Here is a 27,856-nt window from a genome sequence, read left to right as displayed (position 1 = left end):
TGAATGGGAGGCATAAACCTAGAGTCATTCTAGGTCCAAAAGGCCTGCAGAGAAAAGTTGGATGTATTGCTACATTGCTAGGGGCTAAGGAAAGCATAAGTAACCAGGTAGCATAGAGATACCCAGGTGCAGAGAACTTCAGGTGGGTGTTTCCAAGCAATTGGGTGGATTCTCGCAATAACCCACTGAGGTATCCCTTAGAATCAGCTTTAAGCAAAAGCCAAGCTCAGATAGTGCTACTGCTCTGTGACCAAAGGACCCTTGCTCTCTTTCTTTAACTCTCCTTTTTCCTCCAGCTCCATGTCTGGAAGGGTCAGGAACCTTGGATGAAGGCATGAGGGGAGGGGAGGAATAGAAGCACTGGGTGAGGCCAGGCATGGTGGCTCACACCTGTAATCCCAACATTTTGGGAGGCCGAGGTGGGTGGATCACCTGAGGTCAGGAGTTTGAGACCAGCCTGGAGAACATGGTGAAACACTGTCTCTACTAAAAAGTACAAAAAGTAGCTGAGCATGGTGGTAGGCACCTGTAATCCCAGCTACTTGGGAGGCTGAGACAGGAGAATCACTTGAACCCAGTAGGCGCAGAGGTTGCAGTGAGCTGAGATCACACCATTGCACTCAAGCCTGTTTTTGATACACAAAGCAAAAAAAGCATGTTATAAACATTTTAAATAGAATGACTCAATTATTTAAAAAATACATGCATAAGCACATGTGGGTGATATAAGGGCAGTCTTAGATTACCTGTGAAGGGACCTGAGCTGGAATCTTACTGGGCTATTCCTCCAGGCTGTGGGCTTTGAATATAATACATTTTTTAGGCTCAAATTATAGGCATGCTATATAAGTGTGACCACTCTCACCCATGTGTCCCTGTGAGACCAACACCAAATGCCTTTTTAAACAAGAGTGCGTGCCAGCATTCTCCCAGTTCTACAAACAGAGGTGTTACTTATTGAGGTATGTGTCCTTTGTCATTCACTACAAGGAAACAGAATGCTATTTTTGGGAGAATTGCTAAGTGTTGTGACTACAAATTCATCCTCCCTCATCTCAAATAGGACACCTGGACCACTAGCTGTTTTCTCCAGTGAACTCCACCCTGAATCTGTTGACTTAGCCCAGAAAGCTTGCCAGCTGCCTTATTACTAGGAGCTGGTTCTGTGTGCTATACAAATACTGTTAAATTTATTTGACATAAAACTGATAATAAACATAGGTTTGGATATAAACACTGTTAGTTTGTGGAAGTGAAAGGACAAGAGACTATCAACTTTATGAATATATAACCAAGTAATCTACAACTGCTTAGGGCTTTTATGAAAATCTCTAAATCTTTTGATCAAGACCTTTACAGAGACACTGTAGCAAAGTGTTAAGAGCGAAGGCAATGGGGCCTTCTCGCCTGGGTGCGGATCCAGGCTCCAATACACAGTGTGGGGACACTGGGCAATTTAGTCGATCCCTTTGGGCTTTAATTTCTTCAAATGTGAAATAGAAATAATAGTTTTAGTAGCCATCTTACAAAAAACGGGTTGTTGTAAAAAAAATTTTAATTTAATGCCTGTTAAATTCATGGTAGTTATTACACAGAGCATAATTTATTTGTATACATATGTCTCAAATAATCTGCATATATATCCTTGAGACTGGGACCACAGGAGCAGAAATGAGGGATTTCTCTCCCAGCAGGAAGTTGGATGCACTGGAAAATTAGATTGAGGCTACCGTTAACCACCATGCAGGCAAAAGTCAGGGCCAGAGCTGGCAGCAGGGTCAGTGGGAGGACAGGAAATAACAAACTCCGGGAGTTTCAGCCTTAGCTGGAGTGAAGACACTGCCACGAAGGGAACATTTGTTAACAGAGCTCACTTTTTAGTCCAGTGCTACCAACGCTGTAGGGATTTCATACCACATTCTGAGAAAGATAAGGGCTTGATCCACCTGGGGACATGTTATCAGTGATGAGCATCTGATTTTATTATTTTTATAAAAAATAATATATGTTCACAATTAAAAAGTTGGAATTCAGAAGAGTAGAAGGAAGAATCTCATCTACACTTGCATCACCCAAAACATTTTAGAATGTTTTGTTCTGGTGGTTGCTGTCCTCCCTCTCCCCATCTCCCTCCTCCTTCCTTTTCTCTTTCTCCTCTTCTTCCTCTTGGTGAGAAATAATCTGTGTACCACAAAATTTACCCTTTTAAACTGCACACATTAATCCTTTTTTAAAAAATATTCACACGTTGTGCAACCACCACCACTATCTCATTCCAAAACATTTTCTGCCACTCCCAAAAAAACCCTGTAATGATTGTCAGTCCTCATTCCCCTTTTCTCCAAGCCCCTGGCAACCACCTATCTTCTTTCTGTCGCTATGGATTTTCCTATTCTGAACATTTCATATATTGGAATAATACAGTATGTGGCCTTTTGTGTGTGGCTTCTTTCACTTAGCATCACGTTTGCAAGATTCATCCATGTCATAGCATATATTAGTACTTCATTTACTTCACTTTTATGGCTGAATAACATTCCTTGTGTGGATATACCCCATTTTGGCTATGATGAATACTTTTCCTGTGAATATTTATCTAATTTTTATGTGGGCATGTGTTTTTTGTTCTCTTGGTTATAAACCTAGGAATGGAATTGCTGGGCTATATGGTAACTCTATGTTTAACTTTGAGGAACTGTAAAACTATTTTCAAAAGCACTGCATCATTTTATATTCTCATTAGCAATGTATGACCCTCTTTCTCCTCACCCTCACCAAGACTTGTTATTGTCTGTCTTTCTTGTTGACATCTTTTGAAGCACAAAAGTTTTAAATTTTGATGACATCTAATTTTTTTTTCTTTGAATCTTGTGCTTCTGGTATCTAAAAAAGTACATGGTTAGAATAACTAAGTCTTTTATTCTAATGTACTTATTACACTAACATACAAACACATAGATAATAGTCTAAGAAAGAGAGAGTCTAAGAAATATATACATTTCTCTCACTGTCACCCAGATTGGAGTGCAGTGGCATGATTACGGTTCACCCCAGCCTCTGCCTCCTGGGTTCAAGCAATCCTCCCATCTTGGCCTCCCAAATAGCTGGGACTACAGGCACACACACCATGTCTGGCTAATTTTTGTATCTTTTTGTAGAGAGAGGGTCAGACTATGTTGACCAGGCTGGTCTCAAACTCCTGGGCTCAAGAGATCTCCCCACCTCAGCCTCCTAAAATTCTGGGATTATAGATGTGAGCTACCATGTGTGGCCAGTCTAAGAAATATTATTTAAATTGCCTAATCCAAGGTCATGAAAATGTATTCCTATTGTTTTAAGAGTTTTATAGTTCTAGCTCTTATATTTAGGTTTTTGATCCATTTTGCGTTAATTTTTGTACATTGTGTGATGTAGGGGCCCAAATTCATTCTTTTGCATGTGGATGAATTGCAGCACCATTTTCTGACAGACTGTTCTTTCCCCTATTGAATTGTTTTGGCATCTTTGTTGAAAAAGCAATTGATCATAAATATAAGGGTTTATTTTTAGACTCTCTATTCCATTGATTTATATGTCTATCCTTCTGCCAGTTCCACACTGTTTTGATTACTGTAGCTTTGTATTAAGTTTTTCAAATTGGGAATTGTGAGTCCTCCAATTTTATTTTCTTTTTAAAGATTGGTTAGTTATTCTAGGCCAGCTTGTCTTGAGTCTTTAGGGTCAGCTTGTCAATTCCCAGGGGGTGAGGGATGGGGGGGGGGAAAGCAGCTAGAATTGTGATTAAAATTGTGTTGACTTTGTGGATCAATTTAGGGAGTATTACCATCTTATAAATACTCAGTCTTGATCCATGAACATGGAATGTCTATTAATTTATTAAGTCTTCTTTAATTTCTTTCAACCATATTTTGTAGTTCTCAGAGTATAAGTTTTACACTACTTTGATTAAAGATTTATTCCTAAGTATTTTATTCTTTTTGATGCTATTATAAATGGAATTGTTCATAAATTTTATTTAAAAATTAACAGCTAGAGTATAGAATATCGCTGATTTTCAAAATATCTTGTATCCTTTGAAGGTTTTAATAGCTTCATTTGTAGATACCTTAGGATGTCCTATATACAAGATTGTGTCATCTGTGAATAGGGACAGTTTTACTTTTTCCTTTACAAACTGGATGCCTTTTATGTCATTTTCCCATTCAGTTGCCTTGGCTAAAACCTCCAGGTAGAAATGGAGGTTTTAGCCAAGGAAACTGTTTGTCTGGTTCCTGCTTTTAGGGGGAAAACAGCTGTCAGGTTTTCTTAGATGCCTTTTTTTTTTTTTTTTTTGACGGACTCTGGCTCTGTTGCCCAGGCAGAAGTGCAGTGGCACAATATCTGCTCACTGCAACCTCCACCTCCCAGGTTCAAGAGATTCTCCTGCGCAGCCTCCCAAGTAGCTGGGATTACAGGCACGTGCAACCACACCCAGCTAATTTTTGTATTTTTAGTAGAGACGGCGTTTCACCATGTTGGCCAGGCTGGTTTCGAACTCCTGACCTCAAGTGATCCACCCACCTTGGCCTCCCAAAGTGCTGGGATTACAGGCATGAGCCACTACGCCCGGCCTATTCTTAGTTTTCTGAGTGTGTTTTATGATAACAGGATGTTGGATTTTTGTTGAATGCCCTTTCTGTGTCAATTGAGATGATCATGTGGTTTCCCTATTTGTTCTGTTAATGCAGTGTGTTACATTGAATGATTTTCAAATGTTGAATCAGCCTTGCATCTTTCAAATATTGAACCAGTGTAGCATAAAGTCCACTTAGTCATGGTATATATAGCTCTTGTTATTAATGTCATTAAATTATATTTGCTGACATTTTATTAAGATATTTTACATCTATATTGATAAGGAATATTAGTCTGTAGTTTTCTTGTGATGTCTTTGATTTTGATATCAGGGTAATACTGACCATATAAAATGAGTTGGCAAAGGGCCCATATGCTTCTGTTTACTGAAAGAATTTGTGAAGGACTGGTGCTAATCCTACTTTAAACCTTTGGTCAAATTCACTAGTGAAACCATCTGGGCCTAGAGTTATCTTTGTGGGAAGCTCTTTGATTACTAGTTTAATCTCTTTACTTATTATAGGTCTGCTGATATTTTCTATTTCTTCTTAGGTCATTTTTGTTAATTTATATCTTCACAGGAATTTTCCTATCTCGGTAATCTAATTTATTGGAGTACAATTGTTGATAGTATTCTCTTATAAACCTTTTAATTTCTGTAACATCAGTAGTAATGTCTACTCTTTCATTCTTAATTTTGGTAATTTAGTAATCTCTCTTTTCTTGGTCAGTCTAGCTAAAGATTTGTCAACGTGTTGATCTTTTTGAAAAACTAACTTCTGTTTTTCTTGATTTTTCTCTCTTTTTTTATTTTTGATTTCATTTCTAGTCTAATTTTTATTTCCTTTTGCTTACTTTGAGTTTGCTCTTATTTTTCTAGTTAAGGTGGAAGATTAGTATTTTTATTTGAGATATTTCTTCTTTTTTAAAATAGGTGTCCACAGGTATAAACTTTTATGCATGCATTGTTTTAGCTGTATTACATAAGTTTTGGCATATTGTGTTTTAGTTTTCATTTGTTTCAAAGTGTTCTCTAATTTTTTTTATTTCTTAACCAATTTGTTATTTAGAAGTGTGTTGTTTGATTTACACATTTGTGAATTTCACAACTTTCTTCTCTTATTAATATATAATTTCGTTTCAATGTGTTCAGAGAAGATATTTAATCTGGATACTTTTAATTTATTGAAACTTGTTTTATGGCCCAAGATGAAGTGTTCTCTGTATGTCTATTAGGTACAGTCGGTTTATGGTGTTGTTCAAGTCTTCTATTCCCGGTTAATCTTCTCCCCTAGCTGTTCCATTCTCTAGTCTTCTTGTTAGGCTTAATTTTTCAAACAGTTATTTTGTGTAAACCATTTTTGCATCTTGTCAATATTATGATATTAGACATAATGTCAGATTCTATGCACATATAATTTTATGTTCACATTATATATTAACTAATATATTTAGCCATTTTTCTGTTAGAGTTTAAGATCTTCATAGTTTTATTTAAAATTAAAACTGGTATTTTTGTGTTTAAGAGCTTCTCTGTATTTGGAGTTGTTTCATAAGGTAGTTGAATTACTGGTAAAAGAGTATGGAAATTAAAGTATTCACCACCAACACTTCATATACTTCAGCCTAAAGGTGGGCTTCACATGGCCCAATAGCCTCAATGTGAAAGTAATAGAAGAAATATAGGAGTATATTTTTGCAATCTAGAGATAGGATGGCACTTCTTCACTCTTCAGATAACACTTCAAAAGTACAGCTCATAGGGCAAATAAAAATTTTAAATATGGATGAATATGATTTTATTAACGTAAGATTTCTGCTTAATGAAGGAGACCATGGACAAAATTAAAAGACGTAATGACAATTTGAGAGTTTTTTGCAATGTTTATAATCAACAAGGGATTAACATCAAGCATAGAGTAGGAAGTAATGCAAATTGACAAGAAAAAGACAGAAAAATAAAAAGGGAGGAAAGAGTATGAACTAGCATTTTACAGAATAAACCCCAATGGCTATTAAACATATGAAGATACTTACTAAACTTAGTAATCAGAAAACTGCGAGTGAAGCAAGCAGGTTTCACTTTACATCATTTAAAGTTGTAAAAAGCTAGAAGCTAAGATGATGCCAAACGTTGTCAGAGACGTAGAAGTCCTCATCCATGTGATGGGAGTGTGGCTGTTGCAGCCATTCTGAAGAGTAATCTGGCAGTAACTAGCCAGATGAGTTTTTTGTTTGTTGTTTTTGTTTCTTTTTGTTTCGTTTTGTTGTTTTTAAGGCCACGGACTTGCTACGTTGCCCAGGTTGGACTTGAACTCTTGGGCTCAAGTGATCCTCCTATCTCAGCCTCTCTAGAAGCTGGGAGTACAGGCATGTGCCACTGTGCCTGGCTCCTGATGAGGTTTATGAACATACTAGGATCCATAAATCCTGCTCTTGTTTATACCTCAAAGAAATTCTGCTGTGGCAGAATCTAGGAGTCTACCCCTGGGAGAGTGAATGTGTAAAATGTGGTGGACATGAACCATGGAATACTCAACCGCAGTTAGATGTGGGCTAGATGTACACATGGCAACATCATGGGTGTCAAAATCATAGTGTTGAGTGAAAAAGAGTAAGAAACAGACTGGAGACCTAATGCCATTTATATAAATAAAAAATGCACACACACACAATACATATTTTGCACAAACATTCAGAATGGTACCTTGGAGGGGAGGAAAATGAGAATGGGAACTAGAGATAAAGGGAATAAATAAATAAGATTAAAAAGAAAAGAGCTTTGCATGGATCAAATACATGTCGTGAACTGGAAAGTATGACTAACACAACCCTTTCCACTTGATGTCCTAAACGAATGAATGAATGAATGAATAAGTTCATCATATGTTCCTTCTTTCATATGTATAGCATTACCATCCATTCTTTGACACTGACAAATTTTTGCTCCCACTGACTGGTATATGAGCATGTCTTTTCTCCCCATACCTTACCAGCTCAGAACATTCTTAGTCTTTCAGACTGTTCTCATTTGAGGCAAAAATTGCATCTCATTGTTTTTACTTGCATTTTTCTATCAAACATGATGCTAATATTTCACTAAATATAGTCTGGCAAATTGTGTTTGCTAAATTGTTTTGGTGTTAGAACTTTTTCATTTTACATTTGTATCTATTCAGATTTTCCACTGGAATTATTTCCATTGCTGTTAAATTTAAAAGTCCTCTCATATTTGATATTCTATTTTATACATTTTCATGGCTTGGTCGTTTTGTGTCCTTAATCAACTAGAATACTTAGAGAACTAATTGCCACAGCACCATGTTAGATGCTCCACATATTTATGATGCCTTCTTTAGAATAAACAGTTAACGTAATTAGGATCCACTTTTTGGCTGACCTAATGTCAATAATCAGTGATTTCATTATTATAGTTTTATGATATGTTTTTGTTCCATTTCACCTTCATTATTCTTCCTTAAAAAAGATTTTAGGGACTACCATTTGTTTTTTTCTGGATAAAATTATAACCCAAATGACCTAGATTTTATCAGCTTGTAAGGTCAAATTAATAATACTATATTCTCATGAATTTATTTATAATAGTTGGCAGATGTCACATTCTTCTTTGTTGCATCTATGCAATTTATCTTTGTGCAAGGGGCATAGAGATCTTTATGGTAATTGCTTCAGAACAATGATTAAGAGTTACAATTGCTTCTTGGCCTTTTGGCTAAGATCAAGTGAAGAATTACAGACTTATTTTTTTCTGCGTCTCTTGAAAAATTATGAAGAAGGGGTGGGTATCAGTGCAAGAGTTTCCTGAGGGTCTTCCATAATACAATTGTATTTTTCTAACGAGTTTGCTAGTATATAGGTTTGTTTGTCCTACAATGAACTTTTAAAGTTCTATATATTCCTTTAACTATAAAATAATTACCATAATAATACTATTATTAAATGCCTGTTCTGTTCCAAGCATGGTGCTAGACACTTTAGGATCAATTATTTCATCTAATCTCCATGGCAACTCTATGAAGTATGTATCATAATTTTATAGATCAGAAAACTGAGGCTCAGGATGCTGCTAATAAGCAGCAGAAATAGGATTCCCACCCAGATGTTCCCAAAGCCAGCATTTTTTCTAGTTCATGACTAATTTCCAGCAATCATATGACCTTGAAATAATAATATGTGCCTTTATTATACCAATTGCATTTTCAGGAACATAGTTCAATAATAATGGCATTCTTTATGTATTCATGATTTTATTAAGAAAGCCATTTGTGTTTCACCATTAAATAAGCTGATAGTTATGACTAAGAAAAATATTTTTATTACATGTCTTAAGCAGTGTTTAAAAGGTATTAAAAATTAAGTGAACACCCATGTACCCAGCACCCAGCTTAAGACATAAAACATTAACAACAGAATATCTTTATATATCTTTCCTTGATTATATCACATATCCCCCCACCAATGCCCTGAGAGTAATCACTTTTTTGAATGTGGGGCTTCAGGATAGCTATTCTCTATTCCCTCAGCTTTACTGAGGTATAATTAATTAACAGAATTGTATACAAATGCTCCTCAACTTACACATGGTGTTAAGTCCTGATAAACTCATCATAAGTTGAAAGTACTGTAAGTCAAAATGTAGTTAATACACCTAGCTTACCAAGCATCGTAGCTTAGCCTAACCTACCGTATGCATGCTCAGAACACATACGTTAGCCTGCAGTTGGGCACAATCACCTGGCAACATGGTCCACTGTAGAGTATCTGGTGTTTACCCTCGTGATTGCACATGGCTGACTGGGACCTGCACCCGCTGCCGCTGCTCAGCATCTTACTGTGTATCACTAGCCCAGAAAAGATCAAAATTCAGAGTATGATTTCTACTGAATGTGTGTCATTTTTGCAGATCAGATGTCCCTCCCTGTGCATTCCCATAGCGCCTCGAAGTCATCTCTATCAATCATTTATTTAGTCGTAAGGAAGTCTTGTATGTATACGTGTATCCCTGACATGACTGAGACCTCATAAGTTCTGTAAGTGCCATATGAATAAAGAAATAAATTGGTGTTCATCTTAAGTTGTACTCTCTGCAGATATTGCTTGATCTAAGGGACCGGCACCCTTTGTTTTGATTTTCCTTTGATTTTTGGAAGACCATGCATTTCTATTTCGGTGATGCTTTTAAAAAGCCATTTTTGTCATTAATCCAGATTTGTTCTCATTTGATTCTAGTTGTTGAAATGGATGAAAACAACGGACTTTTACTTTTAGAACTGAATCCTCCTAACCCTTGGGACTCACAGCCCAGATCTCCTGAAGAGTTGGCTTTTGGAGAAGTCCAGGTAAGGAAATATTAAAAAATTTTTAATATTATTAAAAACAAAAATGTGACCAAGATGTCCATTTCACATCTATATCTATAAACATCCTATATTACCTTGAATACTCTTTGAGATGGGTATTTAGGACATATGGTAAAAAGTCATATGATAAAACAAATTCTTTAAGGAACCCCCAGAACTTGGCAGGGATTACAAGGAAAAAAACAATACAAAACTTCGGGAAAAATCCCTAAGGAAACTCATGCAAAACTATTTGACATTACCCTTGATGCCAGATCGCTACTGGATAGAATGGCTAGTTGTATTTTCCAGCTTTAGAAGAGAATTTCCTTCAGAGGAAACACTTTAATAGTTTGGGAGAGGCACACAACCAAAAATTTATTTTTCCGTGTATTTAGGAAGTTTGTGTATATTTGGGCAGCTACTTTTTTAAGGAAACAAATGAGAACCTGCCCGGAATAGACATAATAAAAACTAATCTATGCTTTGACCTTTCCTCACCCACTTTGTTGGCTTTTCACATGACGTTCCTGCTACCTTATCTCTGCTTCTCAATACATTCCTTTTCTATGGAGGTGCCAGGCTGTGGCAAGAGAATGAGGAATGGATTTGGAATCCCCATGGTGCCAGTCTCTAAGTCATTGTTTGTATCCATTCTTAGAGGACCTTGGCATCCAGAAGAAGTAATTATTTAACAGGTAATTTAGAAGAGAAAGTCTTGCAAGCCTGTTTAGCCAGTTGTCAGTTGAGTCTGCATGGCTGTGTCAACCCACCAAACTCACGAGAATCATCCATTCATATTGCTATTCACAGCCACTCTGGCATTTAAATCCCCAAATGTTTGTGATAACATCTCTAACTGCCTTTCCTTGTAAAGTTTGCTTTAAAGGACTGGTCACAAAATATATTCTTCAGTGTGGACTGTAAATAACTGTTTAGGAACTAATTTAAATAAACTAAAACTAGGTAAACCAATTGGTTTGTCATCTAAAACTAACCATGAGAATTTATATTTGAATAAAGTCATGACCTGTGCTGGGAACTGTGTTCTACGAAACACAATCTTTTTGGATTGTATTTGAGTCCAAGATTTTGCCTGATCATGCTTAAAAGCAAAGTACTCCAACCTGTGTACTACGTCAGCCACCCAAACCAAACATTTCAGTTCATTGTTGCTGACCAGTAATGAACGATTCAGTAATAGGGATCTCACTCTCTTTTAACAGATAACATATCTCACTCATGCCTGCATGGACCTCAAGTTAGGAGACAAGAGAATGGTGTTTGACCCTTGGTTAATCGGTCCTGCTTTTGCCCGAGGATGGTGGTTGCTCCATGAGCCTCCATCTGATTGGCTGGAGAGGCTGTGCCAGGCAGACCTCATTTACATCAGTCATCTGCACTCAGACCACCTGAGGTAATGAAGTCCTGAGCACACAACTCCGAAGCTCATGCTGCAGGAAAGGCATTAAATGTTCTCCGATTCTTTTGCAATCACTGCTCACTTTGAAGTAGGTTCAGTTGGGATGATGAAAAAAGGACTAATTAAGATAAATATTTACATTTGCATAGAAAGTTTATACTTTTAAAACTGTTTCTAGAAAGACAAATATGGCATGTTCTAACTTATAAGTGGGAGCTAAATAATATGCACAAATAGGCGTAAAGAGTAGAATGACAGACACTGGAGGTTTAGAAAGGTGAGGGGGTAGGAAGTAGGTGAATGATGAGAAATTATTTAATGGATAAAATGTACATGATTAGGATTAATAATGCTCTGATTTCACCACCGTGCAATCTCTGGTTGTAACAAAATTGCATTTGTACCCCATAAAATTATACAAATAGAAAAGCATTTCTACACTTTACACCATTGGGAGTGAGGAAGGAGCTATTGTAAGGAAGCAGGGGAGGATGAATAACCATCTCACTTCCCACCCTAAGGCAGCACACATTTTCTATAAAGGGCCACAGCGTAAATATTTCAGGCTTTGCAAGCCATACGGTGAGAGTTGCAACCACTCAACCCTGCTGTTGTAACCCAAAAGCAGCCATAGATGGTCCTGAATGAGACTGACTGTGTTCCAATCAAATTTTATTTATGGATAATGACGTGAATATCATATAATTTTCATGTATTACAAAATATCATTGTCCTTTTCATTTTCTTTACAACCATTTAAAAAGGTAAAAACCATCCCCTCAGGTGTGGGCAAGCTTCAAAAGAAAAAAGAAGCCACCCTTAGCTTGCAAGGTTGTACATAAACAAGCAGCAGCAGGTTGGATTCGGCCCACACATGGTTTGCCAAGCCCTGATTTTATAGTATCCTAACACTAAACAGCCAACGTAGTAATCCTGACTCAACCTCACTCAACGTTTCATTGGAACCAGAGTAATATGATACTAATAATAGCAACTGAACTTTTCCCTGACCCAGACAATTAAAAAGGAGGGAGAAAGGAGGACTTTAAGTTAAGAAACCACACGTATTTGCAAATGTACTGAGCTATTCGAAGAGGGAAGCTTATATTCGCAATTCCTTTGCTTAACTATAGGCTCATATTTCTTCACCATTATTGTGAAATTTGTATCACTTCTGGTGGATTGCCAGTATAAACACATAGCAATGCCCATAATGTGCTACTCAAGCAATTCAACTTTGTTTTTCTGTGACCCTACATGACAAAATGGTTAGGGATAACATGTTGGTTGCTGGTTGAGTGGCCCCTTGATTTTTTATTCTAAAGCATTTGGGAACTCTAAAGTGTGGATATGCTCTGATTTATTTTTCAGGGAAGTGTTTTTTTTTTTTTTTGAATTAACTGATTTAGTAACAAATTGCCTGCAACACACTTCTTAACTGATCACAACCCCCTAGGATACTGTGGTACTACAACTAAAATTCTACTTTATACGATACCTTTGTCCCACACTACCTCCTGGAAGTATACTTGCATAATTTCATGATTATAAGAGCTCTGAGTTCATTTGTTGTACATTAACAGTAATGTGTGGCAGTAATTTTGTATAGCTTGTGTAGGGGCAACAGCACATAAATGATACGATTGCTTTATAGTGTCTAAGATGCAATTACCTAAAGTCTTAATGAGAGACATTCTATGGGAATACACTAAATTTAGGAAGGGTAAGAACTTTTAGGGAGGGTAAGAACTCATTTAGTTGAGTTATTCTGTAACTACTGTCCTGAAAACCAATTTAGTTTCATTTCAGGGTCTTGTGTGGACAGTTGTCATGCATTAAAACAACAGCTTTCAACTATAGTATCACAACACATTGGTTGTGCAGCGTGTTGCACATAGTTTATTATTGAAAAGGGGCCAAAGCCTGTGATTTTTACTCCGTTGGGTCTATTTCCTTGATAGACCCTTACATTTCGACTCTTGCCTAATCAACTAATAAACATCAAGATTGCTTGCCCCCGACCCTTCTGTCTGACCTTTATTTACTGAATAAAGCCTCCCTGATTTACAAAAAACAAGGGAAAAGGCCAGTGTACTTTGGTGGATTGCCAGTAAGAATTATTAGCAATTGAAAAATCCAAAGCAATAAACATCCATTCTAGAATAACTTATCATAACTCCCAAAGTCCTTTAAAATGCAAGATTTCATTGCTGAACCCAGAGATTGAAGGTACATTCAAAGAATCATTGATTTTTTGAATCTTTTGTCTTTTGGGGAGAAAGCTTATTGCTTCCCTCACTTCCTTCCAGATTCTACTTATTTGGATAGCTTTTAACGCAGTGCTGGAACTTAAATATTAGTACAGCTAACTGCTGATATGCAGATTTTTAAAATACTTCTCCTATGATTATATATCTTATTTTGCCTGATCTTATACTCTGTGTATAAGTCTGATTCTTAAACCAGATAGTATGTTCATTAAAGTTAGAAACTTTCTTCTTATAGAAGAAGCACTAGGTTTAAAATCAGAAAACCCAAATTTGAATACCAATTTACTGTGTGTTGTATATTTCTGAATGTTTCCTCAGCTACAAAAACAAAAAAATTCACAGCTTTTTTGTAAGAATTGAATAACATAGTATGTAAAACTGCTCCAGCACCAAGTTTGAAATATAATAGATGTGTTGTAATCATTTGTTTATTCAACTTTCTACCACACCCTACAGTGGTATAATAACTGTTATATAATGAATGCTCAATAAATAAAAGCTGAATTAATATGTCTAGATAGTCAAAAATACTTGGATGATTGATTGTGCACTGAGTTGGGATTACTACAAATGTTGGATGTAGTTCCTCAACACTAAATTTTACTGTCTTGCCTAGCTGGTAATTCTGTCCCTCCTTAAGGATAAATAATATAGTCTGTTAAAGTGTGGCTTAGATATACAAAATATATTATTTATCCTTAAAAAGGGACAGAATCTCTGAAAGTTGAAAAACTGACCCCCAAAGTGGTCCTGAGACACGGGCTTTTGTCCTGTAGTATGTCCCAGTCCTCTCTCTTACTGAGAGCTACTGCTTGAGGAATGCAAAGAAATGAGGATCTCCATGATCTTCATCTCTTTCCTCTACAGCATGACCTTTTCTCGTCTGTGCCTACTGTTAGAACTATCCCTCCTTCAAGCAGCATCACTGTGGAAAATGGAACTTGCCTACCTGGTTGATGTCCACACCATGAGCATAATATGATATGTTCTAACAACAAAGATGAATTCCCTCAGAATCTCCCGTCACTTTCACACTCAGCCTTGAACAGAAAGTTTTCTCTGGACTCTGGTGAGAGTCCAGTTTTTCAATTCCTCACATCTCTGTCAATATGTTGGTATAAGGAACAAACTGTCTCTCATACTAGATGACACTATTTTTTTCTCTTTTCAACCTTTCCATCTGTCTTATCCTAGTTACCCCACACTGAAAAAGCTTGCTGGGAGAAGACCAGATATTCCCATTTATGTTGGAAACACAGAAAGGCCTGTATTTTGGAATCTGAATCAGAGCGGTGTCCAGTTGACTAATATCAATGTCGTGCCATTTGGAATATGGCAGCAGGTCAGAAATCTGTTTTCTTTCCATGCTTTCCAGTTATGCTTTCTGGGACGAATGTTAGGTGAGATAGTCACCATCAGATTAAGGAAAAAAATGGGTCAATATGGTATGTCCCTGATACTGCATAAACACAACCTCTATTTGAGCTTCAAATGTTAGGCAGACTGTCCTGGGCAAAGATAATTTTCTTTCCATTAACCCATACTATTATAGTATAACTCTACAGAACAGGTAATAAATTTAGTTCTGAATAAGGAAATTTCTTGAAATGTGAGGTTCAATTGACCAGTCTTTCCAGAACAGGTGATTACCTTCTCAAATATTGAATTAAAAACAAAACTGAAATTCACAGTTGTTGGTTTTATTGTTAAAATCCAGGTGGACAAAAATCTTCGATTTATGATCTTGATGGATGGTGTTCATCCTGAGATGGACACTTGCATTATTGTGGAGTACAAAGGTACGTTTTTATTCCCATTGACAATGAAATATGAAAAACATTCTTAATAGGAAGGATAGTAATATCTATATGGAATTTCATCACATGTTCATCTTTTAGCTCCATTTTGAAAGAATATAGCATGTTATATCCTTGTCCTAGAAATATGGAGCTATCTTTCAAATAATTTTTCCAGAAAACAAATTACAAATAATGTCATCTAGATAGTGACAGGAGCAAAGCGTTCTTTCATAAGGCAGTAGATATTTTACATTCCACCTATAGTGATTTCTTCAAAACTACCTTTATTAAATAAATGTCTTTTATTACTTTCACCTAGAAATATTGTGTAATATAATCATGCACTGCTTTTCATATGAAAAGATGGCCTTACTGCCCCAACAATCATTTGAATATGAGCTTTGCATGTAATTTGCAAAAGGTACAGGGAAGTATGTTAATCCACTCTTTTCTGATCCTTTGGGCTCAACACCTGGAAAAAGGTGACTGAAGAAAGCAGTCTATGAGCTAGAGTGGAATTAAGGTAAATGTCTTCATGAGACACCTAGAATCTACCAAGTCAAATGGGATGAATTTAGTCACTTGAAAATTCAGAATATATTATTGAAAGCTTTAAGTTTTAAAATCTTACTGTTTGTTTTTCCTTTGATATAATCAATTCTTCTATAATCAAATAAGTTCAATTATACAGACTGTACACAAAAGACTTTGTCTTGGAATTCAAACCATGGGTGTTCAGGATTTCACCTTGAATACCTATACCTCTTTGTTTCTCCACAGGTCATAAAATACTCAATACAGTGGACTGCACCAGACCCAATGGGGGAAGGCTGCCTATGAAGGTTGCTCTAATGATGAGTGATTTTGCTGGAGGAGCATCAGGCTTTCCAATGACTTTCAGTGGTGGAAAATTTACGGGTAATATTTTGTATGAAAGTGATACCAAGTATGAGGCATGGCACATTGCTAAATGCTATAAGAGTAAATACAAATGTAATTGAGACATGATCCCTCCCCACAAGAAGCATGCAATCTTATTGGGAAACCAGACCTGTAAGTTGCAGATTACAAACTAAGGTTTCTAGCTCAAAACATGATGGAGCATGAAGGAAACACTGAGATCTGAGAGCACCTCAGGAGGAGCCAAGAAAAATAATCATTTGGATTCACCATGTAGACCATAGAGCAGAACAGGAAAGGCCTGAAATGGGTCATCCAGGCTTAGGTGCTCTTGGAATATGGTTCCTAATGGGGTATGTGCAACCTTAACGTAGACACATCCCCTTGGCCCTGTGGATGCTCATATCAGGAAGCAGTGTGCCCAGAGAAGGGTCCTCCGGTTGGGGGTCTTAGGCAGGAGCCCTTCTGCTCTGGGTCCAAGAGTGGGGTTGGGGTTGACATGGGGGAAGTGTGTATCCTCAACACTAGTTTTCTAAGTGCTCAATACATGTCCACTTAATAAATTAATATATCTGCTAAGTGATCCCTGTCTAACAGTGTGGCAGAAAATGCCCTGCTTTGCAATATGAAGATAACCTTTGTCCCGTTCTTTGCTTTCTTCTCTAAGTCTATATTCATTGCCTCCCAGAGTGTGTAACCACATGAGAAATAGAGGGAAGGTTCTGTCCTTAAGAAGTTAAAAGTGTGACTGGGAAGGTAAAACATACTTATTAAAGGTTAACTAGCATCATCCCATTCTGTGTGATGGTGAGTTTGTGTGTGTGTGCACATGTGCGTGAGTACACACATATACATTTAAAAAGGTCTTGAATATACCAAAATGTTATGTCTAGATGATGGGTAGCTTGTATATTTTTTCCGTATCCTTGTCTGTGTTTGTCAAATTTCATAGAAACAATAACAGTAACAGTTCCCTGACCTTGTACCCTATATGCTCTGCATCCTGTCTCATTCTGCAAGTTCCTTCACTGCCTGTCACTCTGATGCTTGCTATATATCAGCCCATCCTGCTTTCCATTTCTTAGACCCAAAGTGTCAAGTGCACACCTGCCCTGGGTCTTTGCGTTTGCTGTTTCCATTGCCTGGAGTGCAGCTGGCCTTGATTTGCATGTGACCAGCAACTTTTCATCTGTGTCTCAACTCAAATGTCATCTCTTCACTGACCATCCTGTCTAATGATTCCCTCCATCTCATCCCACTCACCCCAGCCACTCTCTGTTCCATTGCCCTGTTTTATTTTCTTCATGGTGCATCACTCTTTGCAATGACTTTATTTACTTGTTCATTATTTGCTTCTCTCACTAGAATGAACACTCCATGAGAGCAGGGACCTGCTTTGCCTTGTTCACCACTTTATTCCCAGTGGCTAGAACCACATCTGACACAGAGTAGGTGCACAATAAATATTGGTTATGTGAATGAATAAGCAAATGAACAGCGCTGTGAGAGGGGCATCATGACTCCATTTACAGAGAAGATACAGACATGAAGAAGTTGTACAGAGAAGATACAGACATGAAGAAGTTAGGTAGTTTGCCCAAGGCTGCCCAACCAGTAAGTGGTGGGTCAGGATTTTCATCCTAACTGACTCCAACGTCATGCTCTTAATCACTGTGTATTGTCAGATTATGTTGAACACACCTGTTATAATCTACAAATATAATGAAGCCATTTCCATGTTAGTAAAGAGTTAACAATTTCAAGAATTACAATGCCCTTAAAATGTGCATGCACACCAACTACGATTATGCATCCTACCCTGTGTATTCAGCTAGGGTCCGAATGAATTGCCGTATACAAGGAGAAAGCTCAGTGCCTTTGGCTGGCTTGGTAACCTTTTCCTAGTAACCAATTGAAATTTCCAAGATAAAAACTCCGGGGAAATCCTGCACTAATGACATGGAGCCTTGTTCTATTTCTGCCTTAGTTACCTATCAATTTTATCTCCTGAAAGAGTTCCAATCTGCTAGAACATGTGTTTTTCTGTGAGTTTCCAGCAGAGGAGACTCTAATCGAAATCCTGTCATTTCAGAGGAATGGAAAGCCCAATTCATTAAAACAGAAAGGAAGAAGCTCCTGAACTACAAGGCTCGGCTGGTGAAGAACCTGCAACCCCGAATTTATTGTCCCTTTGCTGGGTATTTTGTGGAATCTCACCCATCAGACAAGTACGGCTAGACACTTTGTACATTTTTACATACAACTTAACGTGTGGTGGAATGAACGACTTTGCTGTGAAAGCAATGTGACATGAGAAGGAAAGTGATTAGTAGGTGTCTGGAACTTTTTAACAAGCTGCTGGAGAACACAGAGCATGAATAAAAGTTACACTTGGCAGCCAGGAACTCTTTCAGGAGATAAAATAACAGATAGATATTCTCCGAAAGGATCCCAGGAAAGAGGATGGCAACTGCCATTTATTATGTGCCAGGAAGTGAACTGGGGACTTTTAACTAAGCCATCTAAGTTAATCTCCCAATAGCACTATGCATAGGAAGGGGGTATTCTTTGTTTTTTGCAGACAGGGAATCTGAAACTCAGAAAGGCCAAGGGACGTGCCCAAAGTCACCCTGTTGGAAACATGAGTTGAGAATGGAACCCTGGTATGCTTAGTTCCAAAGCTCTTTCCTCTATACCATACTGCATTCCAGAATAGAATTATGTCATTATCAGATTGAAGCTGTCTTCTCATGTTGTTAGGTATCTAATGTGATTTTTCTTGCAGCAATATAACTTCTGCAAATGCTATGAATCATCACCAATATATGGAATTGTTGAAAGAAATAAAAGACCATGAATTTGATCTTGTCCCCTTTGCCAATGCTCGTTTAAGTCAAGAAAACCTACATGATTAATTTCAAGATTTTCTTGAAACAAAAGAATTGCTTGCCAGTATGCAGGAATCAAAGATAAAATCTGGCAGTGTGGTTTGTTTTTTAATCTGATATCACAATGCCTATGGAAAAACTCATTTTGAATCTCATCCTAAGTCTGACTCCAGTGTCATGCTCTTAATCACTGTGTACTGTCAGATTATGTTGAACACACCTTGTGTTTGAACACAATGAAAGGAAAAGCTTAATTGTGACTTAGTTATACGAGAAGAAATATTTTATTAGGTTCCTAGAGCTGTTGTAACAAAAGAAACTGGGTCATGTAACAAAAATTTCTTACAACAGCCCTAGGAACCTATTACAATTTTTGTTAACAAACATTTGTTAAGTTCTAGGGGCCAGAAGTTTGAAATAAGGTGTGGGCTGAGCCATGGTCCGTTTAAAGCCGCTGGGGAAGGATTGGTTCCTGGCCCTCTCCCAGCCTCTGGTTGCCTCAGACACTCCTTGGCTTGTAGATGACCATCTTTACTCTTTCTCTTCACATGGCATTTTCCCTGTGTGCCTATCTGTGTCCAAATTTTCCTTTTTTTATAAAGACATCAGTCAGATTGTTTTAGAGCCCACCTACATGACCTCATTTTCACTTGATTACCTCTATAAGGACCCTATCTCCAAATAAGATCACATTCTGAGGTACTAGGACTTAGGACTTTAACATTTCATTTTTGAGGGGAAAACAACCCATCACACGTATTTATGTTAAAATGGAAACTTTTCATGGCAGCACTTAATAATTTGATACATTTTTAAAAAACCAATATGTAGATTTTTTGACAGCATTAAAATTCACTGCAAAGTTGAGTAAAATTTGAAGAATGCTTCATTAGTATTGATAATTTATAGTTGAGTTTTGATTTATGTAATATCCCTTTGAATTCAGTGTTAATATTAACGAGTTGACACAAAAGTTAGTGAATTTACTAAACTTGGACAGGCATAGTTTTGGAACTGTTATGTTTTTGCTTCAAAGCCAAATCAGTTCTTCTAAAAAAAATATGAACCAGTTGTGTCAATGTGGATTTGAATGTTACGTGAAAGTACATTTTTAGTACTTGCTTCTTTTTATTGGGAAACTTTTTGGGTATGTGTGGAACAACTTGAGCACGAGAAGCTACTTTTTGAACTATACATTTTATAAAATCTATAGATCAAGTCTTTCTGATGAAAATGTAGGATCTAAATTGAGATGTACTCGGTTTAAAATATACATTGGATTCCAAAGACTTGATATGCAGAAAAGAATGCACAATATCTCAATTTTTAAAAATTGATTTCATATTAACATATTTGGATTAAGTAAAATCTATTAATTTTACCTGTTTGTACTTTTTTAATGTTGCTACTAGAAAATTTAAAATTACACATGCTTGCATTGTATTTCTATTGAACAGAGTTTAATAATTTTTGGCATCATAGACCTTTTAATATAGTAAAATCTCAGCTGTATAGAACTTCTGGGAACTTGGGCATTCTAAATAGTGAAATCATGCTAGGTAGCAAAGTTTTCTGGATAGGTATAGTTTATCTCTCTAGATGTGAAAATTTTATGATTTAGGTATAATTGTCTTCTCAGAAAGAGTATTAGAACATAATTGATCTTTTCTTGATATCATGGATTCATCATTTCAAAGTTTTAGAATGTAATATAACAGCTTGATGTTCCTACAGTTCACTGGAGGATGTTATAATAGGATACGTTCTAGTCCATTGAGCTGTTTGCCCCTGCACTAAATGGCCCCAGGCAGTAAAGCATTATATCTGTTTGTTTCAGTTTTGCTAAGAGGCTGTTAGTGATCATTCTTCACTGCTGTAACAAATCTTTACCAGCAGTCTCAATCCTTCTCTTTGATTTGCTGCTTCTAGCCACCTAAGTAATTAAGTCAAAAATTACTTACTTTAACTTTTTGTACATATGCTTATGAGAGAGGCCCTGAGCAACTCTCCTGGTGTGAAGGACTGCTAAAAGCCTCACTCATAGATTACACTCCAAGGAAAAAGAATCATTTTCTCAAATCAAAGCAATTTCGGTTCAAATAATGCGAAGAGAATCCTTGTTGCAGTTTTTTCTCTCACTAACCTCTCACCACTGCCCCACAAGCGTATGCAGTTTCCAGAACATGCACAGCAGAACAGGGAAATTGAAGCCCTGGCTTTTCAACCAGAAGATGAAGGGGACACCTGGGAGGCAGAAAATAATGGAGAGATTTCAGATAGGAGGCGTCTTAGGAAAGGGAGCCCACAAAATTATGGATAAACTCCTGGGTTAACTCCAAAGCTGTACTGTGCATGTGGATCTGACCCTAAACAGGATATCAAACAGAGTACATATGCTAAAAACTACAAAACAGATGAAAGAAATCAAAGACTCTAATTAGATAAATGGAAAAGCATACCATATTCATGAATTGGATGTTCAATATAGTTCATATTTTAATTATCCCCAAATTTATAGATTCAGTACAATGCCCATCAAAATCCCAGTGGATATTTTGTGGATCTAGATAATGTCCAAAATTTATAGGAAAGGCAAAGGAATTAGACGAATCAAAATAATTCTGTAATAGAATAAAATTAGAGGAACATATTCTCTAATTTTAAGATTAGCTATAAAGCTACAGTAATCAAGAGAGTGTGATACTGGTGAAGGAATAGACACAGACATCAATGGAACAGAATAGAGAGTCCAGAAATAGATCCACACAAATATGGCCAATTGATTTTTGGCAAAGATGCAATTTGGGGAACTGTGAATGAAAAAAGGCTTCTTTTTTTTTTTTGGGAAGGAGTCTCACTGTGTCGCCCACCCTGGAGTGTGGTGGCATGATCTCGGCTCACTGCAGCCTCTGCCTCCACCTCCTGGGTGCAAGCGATTCTCCTCCCTCAGCCTCCCGAGTAGCTGGGACTACAGGCACACACCACCACGCCCAGCTGATTTGTTGCATTTTTAGTAGAGACGGGGTTTCACCATGCTAGTCAGGATGGTCTCAATCTCCTGACCTCACATTCCACCTGCCTTGGCCTCCCAAAGTGCTGGGATTACAGGCATGAGCTGCAAGCCACTGCGCCCGGCCCAAAAAAAGGCAATTTAATGGAGAAAGGGTAGTCTTTTCAACAAATGTTACTGGGGCAATTGCACACCCATACACACACAAAAAAACTACCTCGATCTGAACCTTATGTCATATGCAAAAAGTAAGTAAAAATGGATTATAGATATGTTAATATAAAACTATAAAATTTTTAAAAGAAAATACAGGGGAAATATTCCTGACCATGGGTTAGGCAAAGACTTCTTAGATGTTGCCCTAATTAAATTAAAACTTTTATTCACACAAAAAATCTATATGCAAATATTAATAGTAGCTCTATTCATAATCACCAAATCAGCCCAAATAGCCTTCAACAGGTGAATGGATAAACAAGCTCTGGTATAGTCATACAACAGACTACTACTCAACAATAAGAACTGCTGCATACAACAGTGTGGATGAATCTCAAAGGCACTGTGTTGAGTGACAGAAGCCAGTCTCACAAAGGTTACATACTAAAAGATTCTATGTATATTACATTCTGGAAAAGGCAAAATTATAGGGATAGAGAGTAGATCTGCGATTGTGAGGAGGTAGGGGTTAAAGAACGATTTTACTACAAAGGTGCAATGCAAGGAAGTTTTGGGGGTGATGAACTGTCCTGTATCCCGACTGTGGTGGCAGTTACGTGAATCTATATTTGTGTTAAAATCTATAGATCTGTACTCCCTCAAAAAGTTAAAAAAAAAAAAAAAAAAAAGGATCTCAGTAAATTTGAAAAATTAAAGATCAAAAAAGGCAAACATGGTGATTCTTAAAGAGCACCTTAAGGCTTGGTAGTTAAGGCAAGCATATTGGGTTTTTTGTTTGTTTGTGGGGTTTTTGTTTTTGTTTTTTTGTTTTGGTTTTGGTAGAAACAGTCTAGCTCTATCACCCAGGCTGGAGCGCAATCTCAGCTCACTGCCACCTCCACCTCCCAGGTTCAAGGGATTCTCCTGCCTCAGCCGCCTGAATACCTGGGACTACAGGCATGCACCACCATGTACCACCATGCCCAGCTATTTTTTTTTTTTTTTTAATTTTTAGTAGAGATAGGGTTTCACCATGTTGGCCAGACTGGTCTCCAACTCCTGACCTCAAATGATCCTCCCACCTTGACCTCCCAAAGTGTTGGGATTACAGGTGTGAGCCACTGCGCCCAGCAAGCATATTTAAGTCATATTTGTGATACAATCAAGTTATATTACATGCACATTTTATGGACTTCATAATCTCTTGCAAAAGCAATACATATAATAAATCTACCCATATTGTGTTATATGGAGTACAATTTTCAGATGCTAAAGGAAAGTTTATAGATGTTTAAACTTTGCTAAGATTTCCTTGATTGTGTATAGAATTTATTTGATCCTGAGCTTATGCAGTGACTCATCCCCTAGCTATAATGTTTTCATGAGCAATCATCTGCTTCACAAAAAATTTATTTTATCATACAGTTACTGATATTTTGTGAACAAAGGGCAGGGACTGTTTGTGCAGGCAGGAAATGCATGTGTCATTTTACCAAGAAAGTACACTTACCTGTATTTGTCTGAATTTATTGGATAATAAGTCAGTCCTCGAGGCGAGTTTTCGTGACAATAATCGTGTTAGGACTGCCCATGTCTTCTCATCAACTGGAAGCAGCAGTACAGTAGAAGGAGCGGTGTACATGGGATTGTGGTTTTGGTTCTACCACCATCTATCTGACTTCTCTGCACTTCATTTGTCTCATTGTTAAAAACTTGTCATCATTTTGACATGCTATGTTCTCTTGCAATGTAGCTACATGTGTATAATTGCTTAATGTGGTCTCTTGCTGATGTGTTCCTTTTTAAACTCCTTGTTGACATTATTTAGCTCCCTTGTATCTTCCAAATTTTTTCAGAAAAGATTGGTCTAAGGTTAAAACATAATTTCTCTGGATCACTGTTCTTCGTTACTCGTAAATTCATTTGTCATTCACTGAGCGGCACTGTGCTAAGTACTGGAGAACTAGAGATAAAATGATTGTCTGTTCTCAGAGTGATAGTCTGTTAGAAGACAACAACAATTGTAATACAGAATGATCAATGTAGGCAAGGGATACAGATAGGGGAGAAGAGATGAACACTGGATGAGTCTATGAATGCTGCATTTTAAAGAAGGAGTAGGAACTGACCAGCAAAGATAAAAAGATGCTGCGATGAGAAATTGCAGTTTATCCATAATTTTATGGGCTCCCTTTCCTAAGCCGCCTCCTATCTGACGGGTTGTATAAGCACTTTAGGACATGCTACGTGATTTGGATTTTTTCCTGGAAGGATAGGGAGCCTGATAGTCAGGTGAGGAACAGGGATGTAATCAGATGTGCACTGGAGGGGTTAGTTTGTATGCCTGTGTGATGGCAAAGGGAAAGGAAGACCAGTTTGGAAACTGTTGCAATAACCCAGGAAGGAATAGTGAATGGCAGTGGGGAGTGAGAATGCAGATTCAAGAAATATTAAGTAGGTTGAGTTGCAAGGATGTGGAGAAGAATTGGAGGTGGTGGGCACTTGACCACTTACTGTGATGCTGTCATTTAAAGCAATTAAAAGCTGCACTGTTGCATGTAAGTAGTTGGCAAATACTTTCACTTCCCGTAATACTCCATCTAGATATTGATTTTATTTTTATTTTATAGAGAGACAAAGACACATCAAGAAGTTACAGAATTTTGTGACCACCACACATTATGTTTTAGGAAGAGTAATGAATAGTAACATGGTTGGAGAGGGGGAAGTTGGAGGCAGAGAAACCTGTTAGTGGACCACGTAGAGACTAAAGGCCGGAAGAAGATGAGACAAGGTGGTGCCTGTAAGAGTGGGAGGATATTAATGTGTGTAAAAAGGGAAAAGCTACTGACGTCTTTGGTGCAGTGACAGCGTTCTCACTTGTGTCTACAAAATTGATTCCAAGACCATAAATGTGTCACCTTAGTGCTATAGAAATACAAATGATTATGTACTTTTTGCTTATCTCACTAAAAATATCTATCAAGTCTGTGTAACCAATTTGTAGCTCAAGAAAGTAAAATTCCCTTTAACAGAAATGTCTGTCTATAAAACCCATGTTAGGTGAATCACAGTGACAAATCCAGAGATCTTTCTCTTTCTGCTCCAACACAACCACGATCACCTTCTTGTATCACATTGAAATTGAAGAGTTAAGGCTTTTCAAAAAAGATTGTGGTATGGAATTAGATTTAGGAGACACCACGCTTTTATCAATGCCACAGTTAGAAATTAGATCTCAGCCAGACGCAGTGGCTCATGCCTGTAATCCCAGCACTTTGGGAGGCGGAGGCGGGCAGATCACCTGAGGTCAGGAGTTTAAGACCAGCCTGGCCAACATGGCGAAACCCCGTCTCTACTAAAAATACAAAAATTAGCCGGGCATGGTGGTGGGCACCTGTAATCCTAGCTACTTGGGAGGCTGAGGCAGGGAGAACTGATTGAACCCGGGAGGCGGAGGTTGCAGTGAGCCAAGTCATGCCATTGCACTCCAGCCTGGGCGACAGAGCAAGACTCCGTCTCAAAAAATAAGAAATTAGATCTCAGAGCCCAGGAGTAGTCGAGACCAGCCTCAGCAACAAAGTGAGACCCCATCTCTACAAAACATCAAAAAAGTAGTCTGGCATAGTGGTGCATGCCTGTAGGCCCAGTTACTTGGGAGGCTGAGGCAGGAGAATTGCTTGAGCCCAGGAGGTCGAACCTTCAGCGAGCCATGTTCATGCCACTGTACCCTACCTGGATGAAAGAGTGAGACCCCATTTCAAAAAGAAAGAAAAAAAGTTAGATCTCAAGATGGGTTGCAACTGAGGATGTGTGTGTGTAACAAGTAGATTTTTTTTTTTGTTTTTTTCTTTTTTGTTTTTTGAGACAGTTTCGCTCTTGTCGCCCAGGTTAGAGTGCAATGGCACGATCTCGGCTCACTGCAACCTCCGCCTCCCGGGTTCAAGCGATTCTCCTGCCTCAGCCTCCCGAGTAGCTGGGATTACAGGCACCCACCACCATGCCCGGCTAATTTTTGTATTTTTAGTAGAGACAGGAGATGGGGTTTTACCACGTTGGCCAAGCTGGTCTCAAACGCCTGACCTCAGGTGATCCGCCCGCCTCGGCCTCCCAAAGTGCTGGGATTACAGGCGTGAGCCACCGGGCATGGCCAACAAGTAGATTTTTAATGGTTTTGAATGTAAAAGCTTTTCAGATTTTACACCCAAAGTTTTGTGGTGTCCTGTGAGGGCTGAGCCTTCACTGGCTGCATAGCCTGTGCAGCTGGGTGGAGAGCTGGGGCTGGGCTGACTGCTAATGGTATGGCCTCAAACAAGTCATGTCTTCTCTAAGGCTTAGTTTCTCTGTCTATAAAATAAGCATCATAATAGTACCTCATGAGGCATTGTGAAGGTAATCAATTAGTTCATAATGCCTGCCAAATAATAGTTAATCCATATATTAACATTAAATATAGGAGTGTACAATTCCCACCTATTTTGAGTAGTCGGTCTTGCTACATCTAACTTCAACTCCAATCACCATGCGATTATACTTAAAAATAAAATATAAGTACACCCTTCTTTGACAAACACTTCTTCTCTAATTAGGGACATTAGCCCAAATATAGTCTTTATTTTTCCATGGAATAAGTGGAGGAGCATTGAAAAGTGAAAATGTGGAGAAAATAAAACGAAACAAAAATCTGTCATTGTACTCATCAGACCATGCACCTGAGAATACACTTTCTTACATGGGAATGCTTTTATTTCTCAGGTACATCAAGGAAACAAACACCAAAAATGACCCAAATGAACTCAACAATCTTATCAAGAAAAACTCTGATGTGATAACATGGACCCCTCGACCTGGAGCCACCCTTGATCTGGGAAGAATGCTGAAGGATCCAACAGACAGGTTTGGCTTAAATATTTTTAGAGGATAAAAATGTTTTATAATTTTTTTTCAATACTATGAGAAAAGAAATGGCTCACCTCTGGCCTCTTGACAGGTTCCTATTTTGTTTGTTATACAGTAAAATCCACACATCACTTTTTTTTTTTTTTGAGACAGAGTCTCACTCTATCGCCTAGGGTGGAGCGCAGTAGAGCGATCTCGGCTTACTGCAACCTCCACCTCCCAGGTTCAAGCGATTCTCCTGCCTCAGCCTCCTGACTAACTGGGATTATAGGCACATGCCACCATGTCCGGCTAATTTTTGTATTTTTAGTAGAGACAGAGTTTCACCATGTTGGTTAGGCTGGTCTTGAACTCCTGACCTTCGTGATCTGCCCACCTCCACCTCCCAAAGTGCTGGGATTACAGGCGTGAGCCACTGCACCCAGCCTACATCACTTTTTAAAAATGGAAGTCTTACCATTTAAAGAAAATGGCCTATCCAATAAGTATCTCACAAATCTAGGGGAAAAGAAGACTGAACTTTTTCCTTATCTTTTC

At 37.9% G+C, this 27,856-nt stretch overlaps 1 protein-coding gene across 2 annotated transcripts in view; it reads left to right on the top strand.

The window, feature by feature from the left end:
* LOC100581695 (cytidine monophosphate-N-acetylneuraminic acid hydroxylase) overlaps positions 1-27,856 on the top strand; it is a 58,599-nt gene that overhangs the window by 14,923 nt on the left and 15,820 nt on the right. For both annotated transcript variants that reach the window (XM_012509131.2, XM_030817390.1), the window contains 7 exons: positions 9,865-9,974; positions 11,201-11,391; positions 14,862-15,009; positions 15,385-15,466; positions 16,247-16,384; positions 18,459-18,594; positions 27,176-27,316. In XM_012509131.2, the coding sequence (XP_012364585.1) occupies positions 9,865-9,974; positions 11,201-11,391; positions 14,862-15,009; positions 15,385-15,466; positions 16,247-16,384; positions 18,459-18,594; positions 27,176-27,316 (946 nt within the window). The remainder of the gene's footprint in view (positions 1-9,864; positions 9,975-11,200; positions 11,392-14,861; positions 15,010-15,384; positions 15,467-16,246; positions 16,385-18,458; positions 18,595-27,175; positions 27,317-27,856) is intronic.

This window comes from Nomascus leucogenys, chromosome 8 (genome assembly GCF_006542625.1).
Source record: "Nomascus leucogenys isolate Asia chromosome 8, Asia_NLE_v1, whole genome shotgun sequence".
In the NCBI taxonomy this organism is placed as follows: Eukaryota; Metazoa; Chordata; class Mammalia; order Primates; family Hylobatidae; genus Nomascus; species Nomascus leucogenys.
Note: the sequence above shows the minus strand (reverse complement) of the source record. Positions and strands in the feature narration are given on the sequence as shown.